Raw genomic sequence first — 16,002 nt, 5'->3', positions numbered from 1 at the left:
AGAAGTAGCAGAGGAGTTGAATAAATGATAATAATTAAGGAAAATTAATAACATCCCACAAATAATAAATAATCAAGGGCAGAGTTGGGCGGGCGGGTGGGGAGCAGCTGTTTGGGTGAGAAGATGAGCACACCAATTATTTGATTGCTTGCATCATAGGATTTTAGAGGAAGTAGCTGCAGAAATGGTGAATGCACCGATAATAATTTTCCAAGAATCCTTGGATTCTATAAATTTCCCAGACACTTAGAAAATTGCCATGTAACACCCATATTCAAGAAGTGAGGAAGACAAAAAAAGCTGGTAATTATCGGCCAGATATCTTAACATGTTATTAGAAAAATGTTAGAGTCTATTATACGGGATGGTTGAGTGTTTAGAAATACATAATTTAATCAAGTAGAGCCAGCAGCAGGACTTCATGAAGGAGAGATTGTACCCGACAAATTCCGTGTAGTCTTTTGAGGAGGTAACAAATAGGGCGATAAAGGAGAACTGGTAGATGGATTTTTGAAAGGACTGGGTACTGAAAATGAGATACTTATTAAGACAAGAGTGCACAGTATTAGGATAGTATATTAGCATGGGAAATTGGCAAGCTCAGTTGGCCGGAAGGCAAGTTTGCAATGCAGAGTGATGGCAACAGTGTGGGCTCAATTCTCACACCGAGTGGACTTTTCATGAAAGACTGTGTTTCTTGATGCCTCCCCCCACCTGAGGTGTGATAAGCCTCAGGTTAAACCATCATCAGTCACTCTGTCACACTCTCTCTCTGTCTCTGTGTGTCTCTCTCTCTCTCTCTCTGTCTCTCTACTTGAGAGAGCAGCCCAATGGTCTGGTTAAAGTGTGGTGACTTTACCTTTATTATGATGGGTAGAGAATTAGCTAACTGATAGAAAACATAAAATTGGAATAAAGGGGACACTGTCAAGATGGCAACCTGTAACTACTGTCGTAGTTGTGGGTATCTTCGCTGAGCTGGGAAGTTGATTTGCAGATGTTTTGTCCCCTGTCTAGGTGACATCTTCAGTGCTTTGGACCTCCTATGAAGCGCTGCTGTATTGTGTCTTCTGGAATTTATTTGGTTCCATTCCTGCTACGTCCGATTGCCGGTTCTGGTTGTTCATTGTACTAGTCGGTAGATTGGGTCTAGGTCTATTTGTTTGTTGGTGGAGTCCGTGGATGAGTGCCACACTTATAGAAATTCTCTAGCTGTCCTCCGTTTGGCTTGTCCTGCGATCATTGTGTTATCCCAGTTGAATTTGTGGTCCTTGTGTGTGGCTGCTAGGGACAGTTAGTTGTGGCGTTTAGTGGCTACTTGGAGTTCGTGAATGCGGATTGCTAGTTGTCTGCCTGTTTGTCCAATATAATATTTTGTACGGTCTTTGCATGGAATATTGAAAATTACGTTGGTCTTGCACATGGTGGGTATAGGGTCTTTTGTCCTGGTGAGGCATTGTCTGCGTGTGTCTGTCGGTTTATGGCTGTCATTTATCCCAGTGTTCAGAGAATTCTGGCTGTCAGATCCGAGACATGTTTTATGTAAGGTAACATTGCTAGTGAGTTAGATCGTGGCATGTCCCCGTCACGTTGTTTGACTGTTAAGCATCTGCGGATGAAGTTTCGGGGATATCCGTTCTTGGTGAATACTCTTAGAGGTGTTCTTCTTCCCTTCATAAGTCGAGAGTGCTGCAGTGTGTTGTAACTCTTTTGAACAGGGTCCTAATGCAGCTTCTCTTGTGTGTGTTCAGGTGATTGCTGTTGCAGTGCAGGACTTGGTTGGTGTATGTATCTTTCCTGTACATTTTTGAGGTGCATTCACTGTTCTGTGTTCTTTCTATCATTACGTTCAGGAATAGGAGTTGATTGTTGATTTTCTCCTCTCTCGTAAATCTGATCCCTGTGAGCATGGTGTTGATAATCTGGTGTGCTTGATTCCTGCTCAGTTATGATAACAAAAGTGTCGTCCATGTATCTGATCCAGAGTTTGGGTTGGATTTGTGGGAGGGCTATTTGTTCCAGTCTTGCATCGCTCTTTCTACTATGAGCCCAGAGATGGGTGAGCCCATTGGTGTTCCATTGATCTGTTCATATATTTGGTTGTTGAATGTAAAGTGTGTCGTCAAGCCCAGGCCTAGTAGTTTGAGTATGCAGTCCTTTTTGGTAGGTTGTCTGTTTTGCTTGTCCAGGAGGTTGGCTATTGTCTCACTGGCTAGAGTTTTGTCAACTGTAGTGAACAGTGCCATTACATCAAGTGAGACCATTGTTTCGTCCTTGTCTACATTTATGTTTTTGATGTTAGTAAGGGTACAATGGTTTGTCTGACTGTTTGCTGTGTCTCTTCGATTAGTCGGTTAGTTCTGAGCATTCTAGAAAAGACAAATGAACAAACTCAACACCAAAGAGAGAGAGAAGTTATAAAAACACTTAAAAATGACAAGAATATAATCATAGTACCAGCGGATAAGGGCAGAATAATGGTTATCATGGATGGGCAGCATGGTGGTTCAGTGGCCAGCAGCCTCACAGTGCCAGGGACCCAGGTTCGATTCCCACCTTGGGCAACTGTCTGTCTGGAGTTTGCACTTTCTCCCCACATCTTTGTGGGTTTCCTCCGGGTGCTCCAGTTTCCTCCCACAATCTAAAGATGTGCAGGTCAGGTGAATTGGCCATGCTAAATTGCCCATAGTGTTAAGTGCATTAGTAAATGTGGGGTAGGGGAATGGGTCTGGGTGGGTTACCCTTCGGAGGGTCGCTGTGGACTTGTTGGGCCGAAGGGTCTGTTTCTTTACTGTCGGGAATCTAATCTAATCTAAAATCAAGACCGAATGTATTCAGAAAGCAGAGAAACTACTTGCAGATACTGACACCTACCTCCAGAGAGTTTGTGACCCCATGACATAGCTAACCAGTAGAATAAACTACATACTATGGAACCTGCAAAAAAAAGGACTAATAACCAGGATTGACCTACAAAGGATGAAACCAGAAAGCAACAACACCCCAAGATTTTACGGATTGCCCAAAGTACACAAACCAGACAAACTACTTAGACCCATAGTGACACTCCCTGGAACTCCATTGCATAAACTGGCAAAAGAACTTCAACAAAAACTAAAACATCTTATTAGCAGACCCAAACACTCCATACAATTATCACAGCAATTCCTAGACAACGTCACTCCACTCCCGGCACATTCACTTGACACGCAAGAGGTGTAAAACCTGTACCCACTCTTCCGCCCTCACCTCTAAGCAAGCCCCAAAGGAGCTTCATCCAACAGAGATTTTCCTGCACATCCAAACCCCTCATCTGGACTCGATGTGGTCTCTTCTACATTGAAGAGACAGGGCGCCAACTTGTGGAATGTTTCAGAGAACGTCTCCAGGACACATGCACCAAACAACCCCGCCGTCCTGTGGCCGACCACTTCAACTCCCCCTCCCACTCCAAGAAGGACATGCAAGTGCTGGGCTTCCTCTACTGCCAAATCCTCGCCATCCGATGCCTGAGGGAAGAATGCCCCATCATTCGACGAGAGACCCTCCAACCACACTGCATCAATGTTGATTTCACCAGCTTCCTCATTTCCCGTCCCTCCAGTTTATCCCAGATCCAACCCTCTAACTCAACACTGCCCTCTTGAACTTTTCACACCTGTCCATCTTCCTTCCAACTATCCGGTCTACCCTCCACTCTGCCCTATCACCATCACCCCACATCTGCATCCACCTATCACTTTCCCTGCTACTTTCACCCCCAGCCCCACATCCCTCCTATTTAACTGTCAGCTCCCTTGGCCCCCAACCCCCCCACATTCCCGATGAAGGGTTTATGCCCAAAACCTCGACTGTTCTGCTCCTTGGTTGCTGCCTGACCTGCTGTGCTTTTCCAGCACCACGCTTTTTGACTCCCCTGTGAGAGCATCTCGGAGCAATTCTTGTAATCTCAGAATAAGGAAATCATTCATTTAAAACAGTTGAAGGAATTTCTGTGAGTCTGCCGGATTCTTTATCGCAGATGGTTGTCAAATATGTGACACTAAGTACATTAAGGCTGTTACGATGCAGAGGACGAACCCCTCTGCTAATTAGAACCAAAAAGCTAGTTTCGCCTCATAATCTATTAAAAATGTGAGTGAGCAAAGGAGAACTCCTAATAGGTTTGTGAACTCTATTCACTCTGACTCTATTTGAGTCTTCATTGAGCATCGCATCCACTTCCTTCTGGACCTGTGCAGCTTTGAGAGGATTAACCCTGTAGGGGTGTTGTTTTATCGGAACAGCATTCCCTACTTCCAACTCATGCACAGTAGTATTAGTCCTCCCCATACTATCCCTGCATATGTCCTCATATTGCTGCAACAAACCTTTCACCTTGGTTCTTTGCTCCTGAGACAGTTCACTATCCTATCCCATTCTTCAAAGACTTCCTCGTTATTTAATGTATTTTGAGGCATTTTAAAACCACACTATCTGGATTTGATTCCTCACTCTGTCGGGCAGTAATTAACACCTGTTTGTCCAGTGGCTTTCCTATCCTCTGGTACATTTTACAAGTGCAGCAAAACTCAACCACATCCTTATGCAGTCCAGGCCAATAAGAAGTGTTTTTGTACCTTAGCTTGAGTCTTCCTCACACTTGGATGACTTCCTACTGGTAATTCATGTGCTACCAATAATATTTCCTGTCTGTATGCTACTGGCAACACAATCTGGTGCACTTCTGCCCATTTCTCCTCTGCACTAACCTACCAGGAACTCCATTTTCATCTTAAGATTCTATCCTTAAGATGAAAACCGTCGGGAATACATTCTGATTCCTATTCTGAGTATGCATCATAACATATATAGTTTGTTGTATCATAGGGTGGCATGGTGGCTCAGTGGTTAGCATCGCTGCCTCATAGTACCAAGGTCCCAGGTTCGATTCCAACTTCAGGCTTCTGTCTATGTGGAGTTTGCACATTCTCCCCGTGTCTGTGTAGGTTTCCTCCGGGTGCTCTGGTTTCCTCCCACATTCCAAAGACGTGCAGGTCAGGTGAATTGGCCATGTTAAATTGCCCATAGTGTTAGGTGCATTAGTCAGAGGGAAATGGTTACTCTTTGGAGGGGTGGTGTGGACTGTTGGGCTGAAGGGCCTGTTTCCACACTGTAGGGAATCTAATCTAATCATATTTTTGTTTAAATCCATTAGCCTTTCAGGACTAAACACTTTTGCCTGTAGCTCTACCTGTTCAGGATTTTCCTGTACCATTACCTCAAACAGGGTGTCAGCTAACTGAACCTTAACTCCTTTGTCTTTCTCTTTAGTTTTTCCTTCTTGCTGTAACTTATGATAGTGGGGTCTTGTTATTACATAGTCTGGAAAACTTGCAGGGTATTTTTCTTCTAACTCCTCAGTTCCCTGCTTTTCCTTTGGCTTTTCCACCACAAGTGGCAGAACCCCTACCTTGGGTTCCAAGGGTTCCACAGGACCCTGCTAGGTCATTTCCAAGAACAAACTGTATTCCTGGAACTGATGCTCTGTCAATTCCTCCCACTCTTACTTCCCCAGTCTTGATTGACTCTCCAACTTGATCTTGCATAGAGAACACTAAATTTCTGTCCATCTATTCCACAAATTGCCACTCTCGCGGGTAACATGTCAGAAAGAGTGCAAATACTTTCATCTCTTACTATTAGAAACTGACCAGATCCTGCATCTCTTAAAATTGTAACTTCTTTCCCTTCTCTCTCTGTTCTTTCTGAGTAAACTTTACCCACAGAGATGAAGTCTTTATAGAGATCGGGCACTAATTCAATACCCAGCCCCGCCAAGGCTGTGCATTCTCCTGCAGCTCCTCAACTCTTCTTTGCGTTTCCTTTACTACTTTCACTAATCCCACTGGCTTGGCCTCTTTGACCATATCTTTTGCTCCAGTGCCTTTCTTCAATGACCAGCACTGTGACTTGGCATGTGCCTCACCTCACCAAAATGAAAATACTTGAGGACTTTCACCTCTTTTTCAGCCCTTTGGGCTTCTTTTTTCAACTGGTGGTGAAATATTTCCAGTGTGATCTTCTTTTCGTTTTGTAGTAAAGGATCTCCCCTTCTCCCAATTTCTGTCCCTCATGGAATGAAATTGCTGTCAGAAGCTAGATTGCGATTTATACACTAATGCATATTCACCTGCCATCTCTGCAGCTCTTCTCACTTCTTGAACTTTCTATTCATCTAATAAGTTCTTATCATTTTTGGAAGTGAATTTTTACATTCTTTCAGCAGAATAATCTCCCTTAGACCCTCACATTTCTTGTCTATTTTTAAGTTCTACACCCATATATCAAAATTGCTTTGTTTAATTCTTTCAAACTCAGCATAAGTCTGACCTGGTTCCTTCTTTATATTTCTGAACCACTGGCTATACGCTTCTGGTACTAATTCATAGGCACTCAAAATTGCCTTTTTGACATCTGCATAATCTCTTGACTCCTCATCTGACAACGCTGCAAATCCCTCACTAGCTTAGCTTGAACAATCATTACCCACAAATTCTCTGGCCACTCCATCTGCCTAGCCAATTTTTCAAATGAAGATAAAAAAAAGGTTTGACATCTTTCTCATTGAAATCTGACAATGTTTTAATATACTTGTATATATCCCTACCATGTCTTTGGCTCCGATGGGTTTGCTCATCATCACTCTCCTCCCCCCAAGCCTAACTTCTACTTCAGAACAGACCATAGAGCATGGAGTCCCGCATCGGGACGAACCTCGACAAACACCACTGCATTCTTCTCCAGACATCCTTTGCGAAGGCACATTCCAGAAGGAGGTGTGTGACAGTCTCGTCCCCTCCACAGCCACTTCGAGGGCAGCATGCAGTGTGGCAGAGAGTCCGAGCATGCATAAAGGATGTCACAGGCAGAGCCGATGAGGCATTCTGCCCACGGAACTGCTCGACAAGATCCGCTCTCTCCTTTTCCCGAAGGGTCTCAAGGACACTATGTGCTGACCACTTCCTGATGGACTTGTGGTGAAAGGTGTTTTGCTTCATAAATTTCTCCACGAAGGACGGGTGTTACGGAACGATCCAACTACTTGGAGCGTTCTGCAGCAGCGAGGCCAGGCCCATCCTTCACAACATCGGGGACAGGTAGAACCTCAGCACGTAGTGACACTTGGTGTTTGCGTACTGGGGATCCACACACAGCTTGATGCAGCCACAAACAAAGGTGGCCATCAGGGTGAGGGTGGCATTGGGTGGGCTTTTTCCCCCGTTGCCCAGATCTTTATAAATCGAGTCCCTTCGGACCCGGTCCATCTTTGATCTCCATATAAAATGGAAGATGGTCCAGGTGACTGCGATGGCACAGGTTCTGGGAATAGGCCAGACCTGTGCCACATATAACAACACTGACAGTGCCTCACACCTGATAACTAGGTTTTTACCTGCGATGGAGAGCGACCATAGCTTCCATCTGCCCAGATTCTGCCTCACTTCCTTGATACGCTCCTCCCAAGACTTGGCGCATGCCCCAGCCCCTCCGAACCAAATACCCAGCACCTTCAGGTGGTCAGTCCTGACAATGAAGGAGATGGAGGATTGGTCGGCCCAGTTCCCGAAGAGTGTGGCCTCGGTTTACCTTGGCCCCGTGGCCCATTCCAACTGGTCACATATGCACCCGAGCCTGCGCACGGACAGTGGATCCAAGCAGAAAACAGCGACATCATCCATGTACAGGAAGGCCTTAACCTGTACGCCCCCGCTGCCAGGAATAGTCACCCCTCTCAGGCTCGCATCCTTCCTGATGGACTCGGCAAATAGCTCTATGCAGCACACAAACAAGGCAGGAGAGAGAGGGCAGCCCTGTCTGACTCCGGATCTGACTGGGAAGCTGTCTGATTCCCACCCATTGATTGAGACTGCACTGACAATGTTGGTGTCGAGCAGTCTGATCCAGTTGTAGATTCCCTCCCCAAAGCCCATTTTGGAGAGAACATCTCTCATATACGTATGTGATATCCTGTCAAAGGCTTTCTCCTGGTCCAGGCTGATGAGGCAGATGTCCAGTCCCCTGTCCTGCACGTAGGCGATCGTATCCCTGAGGAGTGCGAGACTCTCAGCGATCTTTCTGCCCGGTACAGCCCAGGTTGGTTAGGGTGGATCACTGATCCCAGAGCAGACCTGACCCGGTTGGCGATGACCTTTGCCAAGATTTTGTAATCCGCATTCAATAGTGAGATTGGTCTCCAATTTCTGATTTCCTCCCTCTCCCCCTTCCACTTGTAGATGAGGGTGATGATGCCTTTCCTCATGGATTCACTCATGGTACCTGCCAGAAGCATACTGACATATACCTCCAGCTGGTCTTGACCAATCAAGACCCACAGAGCAGAATAGAGCTTGACCGGTAAGCCGTCGCTTCTGAGAGTTTTATTCTTTTTGAAGCACTCGAGGGCCTTGGTCAGCTCATGTAGAGATAGTGGCTGGTCCAGCCTCTCCCATGTTCTGTCGTCTAAGACCTCCGTGATAAAGGACAGGAACGATCGGGAGGCCACACTGTCGGTTGGCTTCGAGTCATACAGACTGGCATAGAAGGATTTGCTGATCCTAATGACATCAGCCTGAGATGACGTTACTGAGCCATCTTCTTCCTTCAGGCTGCTGAGAACGGAGCTCTCTTTGTGCACCTTCTGGAAGAAGAAACGTGAGCCTGTCTCGTTCTGCTCCATGGAGCGGACCCAGTACCGGAAGATTATCTTGGAGGCCTCCGAGGCAAAGAGCAAGGCTTGCTGGACTTTCACCTCCTGGAGGTCCTCTGTGACGTCGACCCCCATCGTCTGCAGCAGGAGCAAGTTCTGGATACTTTCCTGGCGTTGGGAAAGTTTTCCCCGCCTCTCTCTCACCTCCTGAACACCTTTGAGGATGAAGAACCTCTTGATGTTCCCTTTTACTGTTTCCCACCAGTCTGCTGGAGACTCAAACAGGGGCTTCACGGTTCTCCAACCTGTTCTTGAGCTGCTCAATGTTTCCCAGGGTCAACAGCTTGGTGTTCAGCTTTCATGTTCCCTTACCAGCCCACTGCTCATCCTGTAGGTGACAGTCGGCCAGCAGGAGGCAGTATATGTCTGCTTTATTTAATTTAAAAAATATACATTATTCATAAATATTTTGATGATCTGTACAATTGGTCATGCCATACTATATAAACATTCCATTTCTTTGCATACAGAGATCGAATAATCACTGTGAAGGATGAGTCTGTACATTGACCATCCATATGTTTAGCTGAGGCGTCAGCGGAGCCCAATTACTGCGCGGGCCCCCTGTTCCTTGGCAGGCAGACGTTACACAGTGGTCTTTCCACACCGCACCTTGGCGACAGCTGCCCCAAGTTTCAGCGCGTCCCTTAACACGTCGTCCTGGACCTTGGAATGTGCCAGTCTGCAACACTCAGTTGGGGTCAGCTCCTTCAGCTGGACAGACCAAAGAGCATCTTTCACCGAGTTGATGATCCTCCAGGCACAATTGATGTTCGTCCCGGTGTGTGTCCCGGGGAACAGACCGTAGAGCACGGAGTCCCGCGTCACGGAGCTGCTTGGGACGAACCTCGACAAACACCACTGCATTCGTCTCCTGACTTCCTTTGTGTAGGCACATTCCAGAAGGAGGTGTGTGACAGTCACGTCCCCTCCGCAGCCGCTTCGAGGGCAGCATGTGGTGTGCCAGAGAGTCCGGGCGTGCGTAAAGGATCTCACAGGCAGAGTCCTTCTCACCACCAGCCAAGCCATGTCTTGGTGCTTGTTGGAAAGTTCTGGCAATAAGACATTCTGCCACATTTCTCCACAAAGGACAGGTGATACGGAATGGTCCAACTACTTGGAGCGTTCCGCGGCAGCGAGGCCAGGCCCATCCTTCACAACACCGGAGACAGGTAGAACCTCAGTACGTAGTGACACTTGGTGTTTGCGTACCGGGGATCCACACACAGCTTGATGCAGCCACACACAAATGTGGCCATCAGGGTGAGGGTGGCATTTGGTGTGTTTGTTCCCCCATTGCCCAGAGCTTTGTACATTGACTCCCTTCGGACCCTGGCCATCTTTGATCTCCATATAAAATGGAAGATGGTCCAGGTGACTGCGATGGCACAGGTTCTGGGAACAGGCCAGACCTGTGCCACATATAACAACACTAACAGTGCCTTACACCTGATGACCAGGTTTTTACCTGCGATGGAGAGCGACCGTAGCTTCCATCTGCCCAGTTTCTGCCTCACTTTCTTGATATGCAACCCCCAAGACTTGGCGCATGTCCAGCCCCTCCGAACCAAATACCCAGCACCTTCAGGTGGTCCGTCCTGACGGTGAAGGGGTTGGAGGATTGGTCCGCCCAGTTCCCGAAGAGCATGGCCTCGCTCTTGCCTCGGTTGACCTTGGCCCCCGAGGCTCGTTCCAACTGGTTACATATGCACCTGAGTGTGTAACTGTATCTGCCACCACCACTTTTTCTGACAGCTTGTTCCACACATATACCACCCTCTGCGTGAAAAGGTTACCCTCAGGTCCTTTATAAATATTTCTCCTCTCACTTTAACCCTATGGCCTGTCGATTTGGACTCCCTGACCCTTGCAAAAAGACCTTGGTTAATCACCCTATCTAAGCTCTCGGAGTTCATTTATATAGATTATAAAAATTTTGAAGCTCCAGCACTGATCCCTGTGACAAATCACCTATTACATTCTGCCAATCAAAAATATTACCCATTTACATCTACTCTGAATACTGTGGCTGGAGAAACTCAGTTTGCCCACCAGCCTCTGATGAGAAAACAACATTGATAGGAGGGCCACTAGACACAGTGTTAATACAGTTTTCTGTGTATTGAAAGTGCAGGACCTGCTGAATTTCTCCAGCAATTTCTGTTTGTTTGTTTTAGATTTCTAGAATCCAGAGTTGTGCTAATAACCTTAAATGTGGGTCTTATCAAATGCCTTCTGAAAATTTAACTACAGTACATTGGTTTTCCCTTTATCCACAGCATGTTAGTACAGTAATCTTTTATAAATTGGTCAAATTGGTTAAACATGTTTGATTGCCTTTTACAAACCATGTTCATTTTTCTCAATTCCCTTGAACCTGCTATAATATAATTAATATTCAATTCTAATGCCCTCCCCATGACAGATATTAACTGGCTTGTAGTTGTCTGCTTTCTGCCTCCCTCCCATTGAATAGTTTAATTTTCTATTTGAAAAGCTAAGAAGCACCTCCTTTCCCTTCTTCGTGCAACTTCCTTACGCACCCGATTCCAAAGACTGTGTTCAAAATTGCACTCAGTGGTATGTTGCACTGAGATCCCTCTAATCATTTCCTCTGAAACTAGAGTTTCACCCCTACATAAGCAATTTCCACTGGTTTACTTAATTAGCTAACTCCAGTTGCTGTAAAACAGTGAATTTGTATTTTACTACTTAAAAGGGTGCTTCTAATGCAGTGGTTGAGTCGCACCTCTGAACCAGCAGGACTGGATTCAAGTCTCACCTGCTCAAGAGGTGTGTAATAACATTCCAGGAAAATATCTATGTTAAAACTGGATAAAAGTTAGAATTTAAACTGTAAATGACAGTTATGCATTAATTTTGCCTGCATTTCACATTTTAAAGAAATAGAACTCCCTTTTTCACCCACTCCCATCAATTTTCAAAATCATGTTCAAATAAAACTCCAACATTTGATACTGAGTGCTTTGTGGACTTGAACTGCATTGAAATGTGATAAAGGCTGTAACTGTTATGGAGAATCCAACATTCACAATATATAGACATGTTTGTAATTCTAATCACAGAATTTATATTTCTTTTTGTTTAAAAAATATTTGATAAAATGATATATGAAATGAACAGTATAAGTATAGATAACAATTGCCAATAAATCACGTTTATTTATTTTGTTTTAGTTTACCTGAGTGGAGGTTCATTGGGCTTGATGTTTGCTGGATTATTTATGGACCAGACAAATAATCAAGGACAAGCTGTGGTAAGATAAAGCTCTCTAACGATTATAAAATATCATGACATATTTTTAATTATCAAACAGAATACTCGAGTGATTGGAACTCTAAAATAATGAATTAATACCTTGCTGTATGGTTTATAAGACTGAGAAAACAAATTTTGTTATGACAAAAATGATTAATTGTTGTCCAAATTGTTGCATGTTATCAGCATCTTTAATTCTGTCGTGAAAGAAAGTACAGCAGGAACTACTCAGCAGGTCACTCAGCATCTGTAGAACAAAACAGAGTCTACATTTCAGGACAGAACTCTTCAATCAGGAACATTAGCAGCAGAATTATATTCAGCCATGATCTGTAACCTCATGGCCTGACATATTCCACCTGCTCTACCAATACATTTAAGCCAGGAGATCAACTTTGATTCAGTGAAGAGTGCAAGAGGGCATGTCAGGAGCAGTCCCAGGCATCTTTTAAAATTGGTGTGTCAACCTCATAAAGCTACAACACAGGACCACTTGCTTACAAACCGTGGAAGTATTATGTAATGGAACTAAGTGATCCCACAGTCAATGGGTCAGATCTAATCTTTGCAGTCTTGGCCACATCTGGTCATGAATGGTACTGGACAATCAAACAACTAACAGGAGGTGGAGGTTCCACAAATATATTTGTCCTACATGTTGGGATTCAAAACACAAGTGCAAAAAGAAAGGGCTGAAGTATTTGCATCCATCTTCAGCCAGAACTGGTGAATGAATAATTCATCTTGACCTCCTTCTGAACCCCAGCATCACAAATGCCACCCTTCAACCAATTTGGTTCATTCCAAATAATATCAAGAGCTGGCTAACAGTCGTGGATACTGCAAAGGCCGTGGACCTCAACAACATTCCAGCATTAGTATGAAAGACTTTTGCTACAGAACTAGTCATTCTCTTGCCAACCTGTTCCAGCACAGTGACAACAATGGCATCTACTTGGCAATGTGTAAGAATGCCCAAGAATGTTCTGTATATAAAAATCGAGCCAATTATCATTTTATAATTCTAGTCTTGTTAATCAGCAAAAGAATAACCTTCTCATGGTCCAAACATCAACAAATGAGCTGAATTCCAAAGACGAGGTTAAAGTGAAACTCCTGAACATCAAGAAGCCCTAGAAAATCAGTGAAAAAGCTCTCCTGGTTGAAATAATTCCTAGCACAAAAACAAATCGTTCTTGTTGTTGACAACAGTTATCTCAGCTCCATGAGCCACTGCAAGGGTTCCTCTGGGTAATGTTCTTGGCCTAACCATCTTTATCTTCTTCATCACTGACTTTCTCTCCATCACAGGTCAGAAGTGGGGATGTTCACTCATGATTGCACAACATTCAGAACCATTCACAACTCCTCAGATACTAAAGCATGATCTGGACAATGGCTTGGGATGAGAAATGGAAAGTAACATTTACACTATACAAGTGAAAAGAGAGAGAATCTAGCCATCACCCACCATCACTCCTTGATATTCAATGGAATTACCATTGTTCAATCAGCTACTACCAGCATCCTGAAGGTTATATTGATGGGAAACTGAAATAGAACTGCCAGATAAATATGTTGACTACAAGAGCAGGACAGAAGACAGGAATTCTGTGTGAAGAAACTCACCTGTCTCCTGAGTGCATATGTACCATCTAAAGGATACATATCCAGAATGTGATGGAGTATTCTCCATTTGGCTGGATGAGTGAAGCTGTGACAACACTCAAGAAGATTGACACTATCCAGGACAAAGCAATCTGCTTCATTGGCATTCAATCCATTACCTTTAAACTTCACTCACTCCACCACTCATACACAGCAGCAGCAGTGTATACTGACGATGCATTGAAGTAAGGCTCCTCCAAGAGCACTTCCCAAACCTTTGACTTCCACTGCAGGAACATCACCACCTGTAACGTCACCTTGCAAACCACACACCATTCTGACTAAGGACTATCTTGTTATTTCTCCCACTGTCACTGGGTCAAAATCCTTTAACACCCTTCCTAATAGCACATCTGTGTCCTTACAACCCAAGGACTGCATCAGTTCAAGAAAGCATCACAACACCATCTCTCAGAACAATTACCAATTGGTAATAATTGCTGGCCCAGGCAGAGACATCCACAATCCATAGATTAATTTAAAAACAACGTGCTGGGCAGAGGAAGGTGGGTGAAAGTAGGAAGGTTGTCTCTCACCAAACTTGGTGAAAGATCAGGAAGGAAGGGTTGGAACCACCTTTGATTGGTTCCCCATAGGCACGTGGGGTGCCCCCTCCATAATTATACCCCACATTTGTACCTCTTTGTCTGGTCTCCACAAAACAGAGACCAATAAGGTGGACCAGAACATGAAAAGAAATTATTAACAATGGTAAGAAGATATTCAAGATAGAAAATAGGGAGTTAATTGACAAAAGTTTTGGAGATAAGATCCTGTGTAAGTATAAATTGCATCTGTGTGTACTCAAACAAGCATTGTCGTATTCATTGGCCATGATGAAAACTACCAGAACTGACAGGTGACAATTATCTGGAAAGATTGAACAAGCTGGGGCCCATTCTCGAGAAACAAAGAAATGTTAGTATGCAGTGAATAAAGAGAACTGATGGCTGACCTGGCAGAAATTCCTGAAATTTTGAAGAGGATTGTTCGATTTAATGTGAAGAAAACATTTCCACTTGAAAGGCAGATCAAAAGTAAAAGCTGTAAATATAAAAGAGTCACGAGTAAATCAAGAATGGATTTTGTCAAGAGATGGTTAGAAATTAAATTGGAAAAGCTTGTATGAAACATAAATACGGGCATATAATTGTTTGGCTGAGTAGATTACTTTAATGTTGCAAATTCTATACATTCAATATGCTGATGTAGAGACATTATTTTGAAACGTGTAATGTATGAAATTTAAATTTGGATATTTGTCATCTAAGACTTGACAACGAAGGTCAGAAATCACACTAAGATTATCTACAAAGTTCTTTGCATAGATGATATAAAGAACACATCAATCATATTTCAGATCAGACCATTGCTCTGATGTCAACATGCTTACCCAGCGAGGATTTTTGTTTGATTATTTTGAAAGAAACCTAATATTTACTGTGATAGTGTATGCAGTGAAACTAAAAGCATTTAATGCTGTTTTCTGTGTGAATAGCAATGCAAAGGCTATCTGAAAAATAATTTAGATTGTCCAACACGACACAGAGACTTCCATCACTGTAGGACCTTCCTTTCAATTGATTCAGCTGCTCTGTATCACTTCAATTTCTTTCCAGAATGGCTGCATTTTAGAATTAGCATTACATAACATGTATGTGTTTTATATTTGTGAACTATTGGGTATTTGAATATCATTGACTTAATTGAAATAACAACTGAAAGTTATCAGGTGGTCTATTGAAATCATGCTCAAGGTCTTTTTAAGAATTGTTCATTGTCTTTTATTGCAGGCTATTGAATATAATTGCCTTGCACTTTGTGTTGTGATGATTTGGACTGCATTTGTTATGGGTTTTGTATACCTGCTACTAAAAATTGTTGGAATTTTAAAGCCATTTCCAAAATTAGAGCCACAAGGTAGGCTTTCCGATACTTTAATATTTCATAGAAGATAGAATAGCTCCAATTATTTTAGTATAAGATAAAAACGGAAAATGTTGAAAATACTCAGCAGCTTTATCGCAGTATGTGTGAAGCGTGAAACAGAAATTTAAAAGCTAATCAGCTTGATTTGAGGAGTAGGGGTAAACATAGAACATAGAAGAATACAGCACAGTACAGGCCCTTCGGCCCTCGATGTTGCGCCGATCCAAGCCCACCTAACCTACACTAGCCCACTATCCTCCATATGCCTATCCAATGCCCGCTTAAATGCCCATAATGAGGGAGAGTCCACCACTGCTACTGGCAGGGCATTCCACGAACACACGACTCGCTGAGTAAAGAACCTAACCCTAACATCT

At 43.8% G+C, this 16,002-nt stretch overlaps 1 protein-coding gene across 1 annotated transcript in view; it reads left to right on the top strand.

Annotated features, from left to right (window-relative positions):
* The window catches only part of LOC122556853 (putative ammonium transporter 1), a 96,704-nt gene that overhangs the window by 64,932 nt on the left and 15,770 nt on the right, over nt 1–16,002 (top strand). Inside the window, exons 9-10 of the mRNA XM_043704108.1 lie at nt 11,947–12,026; nt 15,490–15,616. Of these exons, the coding sequence (XP_043560043.1) occupies nt 11,947–12,026; nt 15,490–15,616 (207 nt within the window). The remainder of the gene's footprint in view (nt 1–11,946; nt 12,027–15,489; nt 15,617–16,002) is intronic.

Source organism: Chiloscyllium plagiosum, chromosome 14 (genome assembly GCF_004010195.1).
Source record: "Chiloscyllium plagiosum isolate BGI_BamShark_2017 chromosome 14, ASM401019v2, whole genome shotgun sequence".
Lineage (NCBI taxonomy): Eukaryota > Metazoa > Chordata > Chondrichthyes > Orectolobiformes > Hemiscylliidae > Chiloscyllium > Chiloscyllium plagiosum.
The sequence above is the reverse complement of the archived record's forward strand: the minus strand, read 5'-3'. Positions and strand labels throughout refer to the sequence as shown.